The sequence below is a fragment of the Gekko japonicus genome, unplaced genomic scaffold, assembly GCF_001447785.1.
Source record: "Gekko japonicus isolate JY-2015 unplaced genomic scaffold, Gekko_japonicus_V1.1 scaffold395, whole genome shotgun sequence".
NCBI lineage: Eukaryota > Metazoa > Chordata > Lepidosauria > Squamata > Gekkonidae > Gekko > Gekko japonicus.
The window spans coordinates 182,518-190,697 of record NW_015173686.1 but is presented as its reverse complement, the minus strand read 5'-3'; the positions used below and the strand labels follow the sequence as shown (position 1 = coordinate 190,697).

At 48.1% G+C, this 8,180-nt stretch overlaps 1 protein-coding gene across 1 annotated transcript in view; it reads left to right on the top strand.

Annotated features, from left to right (window-relative positions):
- Positions 1-8,180, top strand: part of LOC107120403 (polypeptide N-acetylgalactosaminyltransferase 9) — a gene marked incomplete at its 3' end in the record, with an annotated part of 190,948 nt that overhangs the window by 76,951 nt on the left and 105,817 nt on the right. The window contains exon 2 of the mRNA XM_015423091.1: positions 5,399-5,579. Within this exon, the coding sequence (XP_015278577.1) occupies positions 5,399-5,579 (181 nt within the window). The remainder of the gene's footprint in view (positions 1-5,398; positions 5,580-8,180) is intronic.

The following is an 8,180-nucleotide window of genomic DNA, read 5'->3' as shown; positions in this document are numbered from 1 at the left end:
AAGGTAAACAGAATAAGAAGCAAAAGGTGGGTGTGGCTGGATAACCACACTTCTGGTAACATGGGGGTGCGGCCTAATGTGCTAATGAGCTGTGCTGTCAGGGGTGTGGCTCAATATGCTAATGAGTTCCTGCTGTTGGGTGTGGCCTATTATGCTAATGAGTTCCTACTGGGCTTTTTCTACAAAAAGAGCCCTGCCAGTCACAACAGGCTTTTTGTGACTAGCCACCTGGTTGGAGCCTCTCACGCACGCAGGATCCCACCCACACCAGCCTGCCCTTTCTGAAGAGTCAGACAAAATGGCACATGGTCTGCTCATTACCAGAGACAGGCCTAACAACTGGGTACTCTCCCACAGGCAGAGCTAAACCACTCCGCCACGCTACCAAGCAGAGCTACCCTTCGCTTTGCTGGCTCTTTTCCAGACCTGAGCTGTCACTTCTCTCTCCCGGAGGCAGAACTGAGCTCCAAACTCAGCTGTGCTTCCCTTCAACATTCTATATCCCTTGAGAAAGGCGATTGGATGCTGGAGCAGCACTCCCATAGGCTCAACCAAGTGGCTCTTTTTTCATTCGGGTAGGACATCCTCTTCTCCATCACAGGGACTCTTCCCAGAGAAAGTGTGGAACAGAAATGTTCTAGTGCAGGGCCTCCCAACCTTTTAGTTCCTGTGGGCACCTTTGGAATTCTGACAGAAGGTGGAGGGCACAATCACAAAATGGCTGCCACAGAAGTCAGAGCCAGTCACAAAATGGCTGCCACGGGAGGTGGAGCCAAGCAAAAAATGTCAGGGATGGAGGTTATATACAACTCTAATAGGCTGTGGTCACACTGTTATTTTGATTGAGTTTCACCACTGCTCCCTATCACATTTAAAAGGGATGATCAGATGGCCGCATCTGTCTATGAAGCAGACTCCCCCCGCAATCCTCCCGGTTTCCTAGTGAGTTTTCCAACACCGGGAAAATCAAGTACTTTCCGAATATTTGCACTGTGAGTTCGCAGTTTCGCCAGTCTGGACAGCTATCTCTCACTATGAATGTGATTAGGTCGTCTCAACGTCCATGCGCTGAAAATCTTTTCCAAGCTTTTGCCGTTGTGCACATGATCAGTCCTGCACCTGTTCTAGGCAGATATTTTTTGGTCATGCTAGGACTTCCTTGGAGTCCAAGGAGGGTGGTTGAAGAGGGGGATAGTGCAAGCGAGTCTCTAACCAAATGCCCCTGGAAATTGTCAGGAGACGCAGGACTAGGGCTAGGATGCTCTCTGGCTGACTTTGGGCCAGTCAACCTCTTTCAGACTGATCTACTTCACAGGGTTGTTGTGATGATAAAATGAGGAAGGAAGAACCATGTATGGCAGTCTGAGGTACTTGGAGGAAAGATGGGCAAAGCACATGATAGGCTGATGCACAAAAGAAATCATGTGTTGGCTCCAACCAGGTTTTCCACTGGTGAAAATCAAAGGAGGGGGTCCCCTTTGGCCACCCTCAAATAATAAAAAAACTAAATAAAATTTAGCTTATTTATCTGCTCCTTAGCTCTGACCTGGATAGCCCAGACTAGCCCAATCTCATCAGGTCTTGGAAGCTAAACAGGGTTGGCCCTATCTATTATTTGGATGGGCGACCACCAAGGAATACCAGGGTTGTGATGCAGAGACAAGAAATGGCAAACCATCTCTGAACTATCTCTTACCTTGAAAACCCTAAGCTGGCTGTGACTTGATGGCCAAAAAAAGAAAAATCTGTTCCTTCTCCCATTATAATATCATCTTTCATGTCTGCATATTTTAGAATCTTCTGTTGTCCTTTATGATATATTTTAATTGCTGTGTGTGACTTGGGGAGTCAGTCTTGATTGAAAAGCTAAATAATAGTGGTTTGCTATAATATTTCCATCACTTGTAACTGCAGGATATGACTGATGGCTTTTTAAGAGCACAAGACAACCAGACAGTCAGAAATCCATGATCGGATCTAAAGATAGCCACCGAAGAGGGTTTTGTGTGCGGGTGCGCAAGCGTGACCCAAATTGTACCGGAGTCAAGCTACTGGGGAAGAGGAAGTTGGGAATCAAGCATTCTCTTCCCCAGGTGCATATAACAACTTTGAGAGGGCCTTTAAATTAGGGGGTACATTTTCTTGTGATTTGATGGCTCAGAATGTAATGATGGATGATATTTTAATGGGTTTTCAAAGGGGATTAGATACATTTGTGAAAGAGAGGTCCGTCTGAAGGTATTCACCATGATCACAAAATGGAGCCTCCACATTCAAAGGCAGTGTACCTCTAAATACCTGCACCAGAAAACTTTGGCTTTTATGCCTTGCTTTTAGGCTTCCCGTGGACATCTGGTTGGCTACTGTTGGAACATCGAGATCAGGGTGCTGCGAGACCTAGTACAGGTTCGCAGGGCCTGCAAAAGGGAGCTGTTCCACCAGGCCTTTGGGTGAGGGGGTGAGTGTCCATTAATTGGCCTCCCAGCTTCAGTCGCTACAGTTTCTGCTACTGATAGACTGCTACTGATAAGATCTTTATAGCTCGGCTGCGACCCCATTATTCCCAGTTTAGAATTACTGAATATGTAATTGCTGCCAGGGCTATTTTGGGGCAGGAACGCACAGGAACGGAGTTCCGGCTGGCTCCCAAGTTGGCCACGCCCAGCAGGAACTCATTGGCATAATAGGCCACACTCAACAGCAGAAACTCATTAGGATTGGCTACATTAGGGGTGTGTGGCCTAACATACAAAGGAGTTCCTGCTGCAAAAAAGCCCTGGGTTTTGACAACAAAGAAGGTAAATAGAATAACAAGCAAAAGGTGGGTGTGGCTGGATAACCACACTTCTGGTAACATGGGGGTGTGCCCTAATATGCTAATATGCTGTGCTGTCAGGGGTGTGGCCCAATATGCTAATGAGTTCCTGCTGTTGGGTGTGCCCTATTATGCTAATGAGTTCTTTCTGGACTTTTTCTACAAAAAGAGCCCTGATTGCTGCTATGCCCATCTTTTAACTGTTCTAACTGTTTTTATTGCTTAATGTTTATTGTTTTAATTGCTTACTGGTTGTAAATTGTTGTAACCTGCCCTGAGCCCATTCACGGGAAGGGGGGGGGGGAGATATAAATCTAAATAAATAAATAAAATGAAATAAAATAAAATAGGACTAGGTGCGACACCGATCTGATCCAGGATCTGATGTTCTCTTGCATTGAGTCCAAAATACCTGTTTTTGTACCTGCAATGCACCAAAGCTGAACAAGTACAATTTCGAAACAGCCTTTCATATTTTCTATGTGTTCACAGTATTTTCCATTGGGAAAAATACATCTCTAAAAAATTTTGGGTAACATTTTGGAAGTGAATTTCTCGCTGTTAGTGCTATGTGTCGGTCCCAAACGTCTAAAACAAATGTGTATAATGCATACAGATTTTTTCACATTCAAGAAACAGAAACGAAGTAACACATTGGAAATGAACAGGAAGACAAATGAAAAGGTTGGGAAAAGAATGAACACGTAAAGAACTGAAACACGACAGTCATCATTTGCTGATTCGAAACAAGCGAGTGAGACTGGGAGAAGGGTTAATACCCAGACCTCTTTGCTGTGCTCTAATCTGATGCATGCTCTCCTATATTTTAGAAATACATGGGAAATCTGACCAATTGTTTTTCACTACCTTGCCTACTTTGGCCTTCCAAAACGTTAATTGAGAAGAAGAGATTGGATTTATACCCCTCTCTTCACTACCTGAAGGAGTCTCAGAGCAGCTTACGATCTCCTTTCCCTCCCCCTCCCCACAACAGACACCCTGTGAGGTAGGTGGGGCTGAGAGAGCTCTTGAGAGAACTGCCCTTGAGAGAACAGCTCTGAGAGAATTTATGACTGACCCGAGGTCACGCCAGCACTTGCATGTGGACGAGTAGGGAATCAAACCCGGTTCTCCCAGATCAGAGTCCACGCTCCTAACCACTACGCCAAACTGGCTGTAATTGCTAAACAGTAAAAAAATAATTAGCAGCCTGAATACTTGGATGGGAGACCACCAAGGAAGTCCAGGGCTACTATGCAGAGGCAGTAGGCTTGCCAAGTCCCCCTGCGGGGTGGGGAAACCCCCACCCCAGAGGCCTGTTCCCCGCAGCCGGCAGATCGGGCCCCGGGGGGAACCCCACCCCAATGCGCACGTCACCCGGAAGTGACGCGACCATGCTGGGCACGCTGGGGGCGGGGCCACGGTCATCCGAGGGAAAACTCTATGGTTTTCCCTTGGATGGTCGTGGCCCCACCCCCAGCGTGCCTGGCGTGGTCGCGTCACTTCTGAGTGACGTGGATGCGGCGTGCAAGCGCGCACTCCAGCCACCAGCCGGGAGTCCCCCGCTGCAGTGAAAATCAGACTTGGCAACCCTAAGAGGCAGGCAATGCCAGACCACCTCTGCTCATCTGTAGCTTGGAAAGTCCCATGGGGGTCACCATGTGTCGGCTGTGATTTGACAGTGGTTTATCCTCCTCATCCTCAAATCATCACAAGTAAACTATGATTTGTTAATGAGGAGCTTGTATCCAAAAAGTCCTCAATGTCAGTGTGGAGCACAAAGTCCGGGCTGGAGGGGAAGCGTGCAGCCCAACGTTTTCTTGATGGTTCACATTATGAGCAAATTCTGGCTTGTTCCCAGTGTCCGAGTAACTGGTCTGAAGCGTGCACACTGAGAGGGCCATTTGTGTGTTGCCAGGAATAAATTAAGCAATTAATAGCGCCTGTGGATATTTTCGGCTCCACCCCCGCACTCCACATACCCACCGAGGAGGCTGCCTGCTCAGCGTGATTTACAGATTTTCGCCTTTGAATCACCCTCAGCTGCGGGTGGGTAATGTTGGCACGTTTGTTGGTGTTCCATCACTCCTGCTGCAGAGTTGTAGCAGAACTAGCTGCTCCCTAAGGAGGCTGCCCATTGCCCCTCTGAATGAGGGTTTTTTGTTGTTGTTGTTGTTCACACTGTTCCTTTTAAGCCGAAACAACCTGCTTTGTGGATGAAATCTTTCTTACTCTTCTACATTCTTAAACTTTTTTTCCTGGACGGAATGATGAGATTTGCCTCTGCTTTTAACCGAGAGGAGGAAACTGTGCCTCGGCTAACAGGGTTTCAGGAAAGCAGGCCTGTAGCCAGGATTTTTTTTTAATTCGGGGGACTTTAAATAAGTCAGGGGGGCCCCTGCGCACACCCCTGCATACACACACCCCGAGGGAGCGCCTGTGCTGGATGGGAAGTCGGGTGGCCTTGGCAGTAAGTCAGGGGGAGAGGCCTCGAGATGCCCCCACTGTAGCTACGGGCCTGCGGGAAAGTCCGCTGTAAGACAAGTTTTCACAGAAATGTATTTCTTGTATTTTTCTCTCCAGGTCTAGCCAAACCAATGGGATTAGTTGAAGGCCCTGGAGGACTGGGACAAGGAGGAATGGCTGCTACCCTGAGAGACGACAGCCATGAATCTGAAACCAAGTATGAAGAGTATGGTTACAACGCCCAACTGAGTGACAGGATTTCCCTGGACAGGTCCATTCCGGACTACCGGCCGAAAAAGTAAGTACGCTTTTTACATTGCCGTTGATGGAAACGATTCTGGTTCTGACCTGGGAAGTGTTCCAGAGGGTGACGCCCATCTTAGAAGTTAGCGAAGGATTAGCAGCTGACAAACTGGGGAGCAGTGAGGGGAGGGGTCAACAGTTTGGAAATGCCACGCACTAGGGATGCCAACTTCCAGGTGGGGCCTGGGGAATCTCCTGGAATTATGGCACATCTGCATGCTACAGAGATCAGTTCCCCTGGGGAAAATGGATGCTTTGGAGGGTGGACTCTGTGGCATTGTACCCCACTGAGGTCCCTGTCCTTCCCCAGGCTCCATCTTCAAAGCCCCAAGAGTTTCCCGACCTGGGGATGGCAACCCTACCCGCCCATCCCTTGCTGGAGGCGACCTGACAATCCTATCACTCTCACACACAAGGATTCTATAAGCTCATATGGGCTTGAGCAAGCCAATTGTGCCCCCTCCCCCATTTTTCTGCTTTAACTGACTCTCAACTTTCTGTGTCTCCTTGATCATGCTCAGGCTGTTTTGAGGGCCCCCCCCCTTTGAACTAATTTACAAAGTCATGTTTTTCACTGTACCTGAGGGGTCCCATGAGTAAACCCCCACCTTGCATTTGAATGGCCTGGTTTTGCTTCTAGCTATTATGTCTGCTGCGGTGGCTCAAGTGGTTAAGACGCTGAACTGCAGGCTGTGGAAGGTTGGTAGTTCAGCAGTTCGAGACCCGAGTTGCTGCATGACGGAGTGAGCTCCTGTCTCTAGTTCCATCTCCTGCCAACCTAGCAGTTCGAAAGCAAGAAATTGCAAGTAGATAAATAGGTACCACTTCGGTGTGAAGGTAACAGCATTCTGTGCACCTTGGTGTTTAGTCATGCCGGCCACATGACCACGGAAACGTCTTTGGACAGCGCTGGCTCTTCGGCTTTGTAACGGAGATGAGCACCGCAACCCTAGAGTCGGACTCGACTGGCTTTCGAGCAAGGGAACCTTTACCTTTACATTAGATACAGTAATGCTGCCCAAAGATGAGTCCTGAAAAATATCCATTTTACACTCCATGGTAACTGTACAAAGATGCATAGCTACATGAAGATGAATATAGGCCACCAATGCCCCAGTGATTAAAAAAAACAAAACATTTCCCCATGGTGTGGATATTATCCAGAAGTGATGTTGTGGTATTGTACAACGCCCTTGTCATTATCTGGGCTGTGCCACCAGAGGCCTACTAGGCCCAGGGAGCCTGACTAGCAGTAGATGAGGCTGAGCCTACAACTCCCAGAAGCCCCTGAGAGGTTTTGTAGCCAAAATTGACCAATAGGAAAAGAGGAGGGCTTGGAATAAAAGATCTGGAGCAGCAGGAAAAGCTGTTCTTCTTCCCAGAGAACAGGGCCAGGAGAGGCTGCTGTGGGGAAGAGACCCTCATCCTGAGGGAAGGGTGAGTAGTCTAGTGCCAGTTGGAATAGTGAGCGGTAGGGCATTTGATCTATTTTCTTTTCACCCACTTACTGTTATTATTCTGCACCTTGTTCTTTGACCTCCTATACAATAAACTGTTTTCCTTGTTGTATTCTGCCTGGTCCTCACACCTATTATTCAGCTAAAAGGGAGGTCTGAAGGTCTTGGGAGGGTGCTCTGGGCCTTCTCAAGGGAGCCTGGAACCAGAGTGGTGGCAGTGTCAGGTGACCCCCCCCACCTGAGCCGTGACATCCCTCTAACCCACCCTCCAGTTTCCCACCAGTTACTGGTGCTGGGCTGGAAACCCTAATTTTGGAGCAAGGCCCAGATTCCCTTATGCTACCAAGGAGCAGGGTGGTGGTGGTTCTAAGGAGGCAACTGTATGCTAAAGGTGTAGGTCTAAAGCAAACAGTCGAAGTTCTAATGAGAAATTGGTGTCATTCTGAGAAAGAACTAGAAAACATGTACATTTGATACACTTTGTCCGACACGCTTTGTTTTTTCAGTCTCATGTAATTGCCCTCCCTGGCCCTTCATCCTAGGCATGAGGTTCCCACTGTCCATGGTCTCAGTGTTGCCAAGTTGAGCTTCCAAAAGTGGCTTTTTAGAATTAAACTGAGGTCAAACATCACAGAAATATGGTTGCTCCTTGCCTTTTCAATGTGCTGGTTAGTCAATGAGAGGGGGAGAGACTCTCTAGCCTGGGGTGCCACATATGGAAGGGCGCCCTTTCTTCCTTTGTTGTGTTTATATCCTGCCTTTCCACCAATCCCCAAGTGGCTAACATCAATAGAGAGAACAAAGTTTTTAATTAGTTTAAAAAAAACACACACAGAGAGAACAAAATTTGAGTCCAGCAGCACCTTTAAGACCCACACAGTTTAATTCTCGGCATAAGCTTTCATGTGCATGAGCACTTTGTTGGTCTCAAAGGTGCCACTGGACTCAAACACGGGGAGGGGGCGGTCACACACGTGAGATAAAGCAGGGGGGAAGGGAGGCTATTTCCTCTGGAGAAATTTGACCCGCAGTTGCGCAATCACACAGTCCTTGGAAGCGGCGGGCACAGCCTGCCACTGTGTGATCAAACGCAACTGCGGGTGCCTCAGGGTTTTTTTTTGCTGTTTGTTTCTGATGCG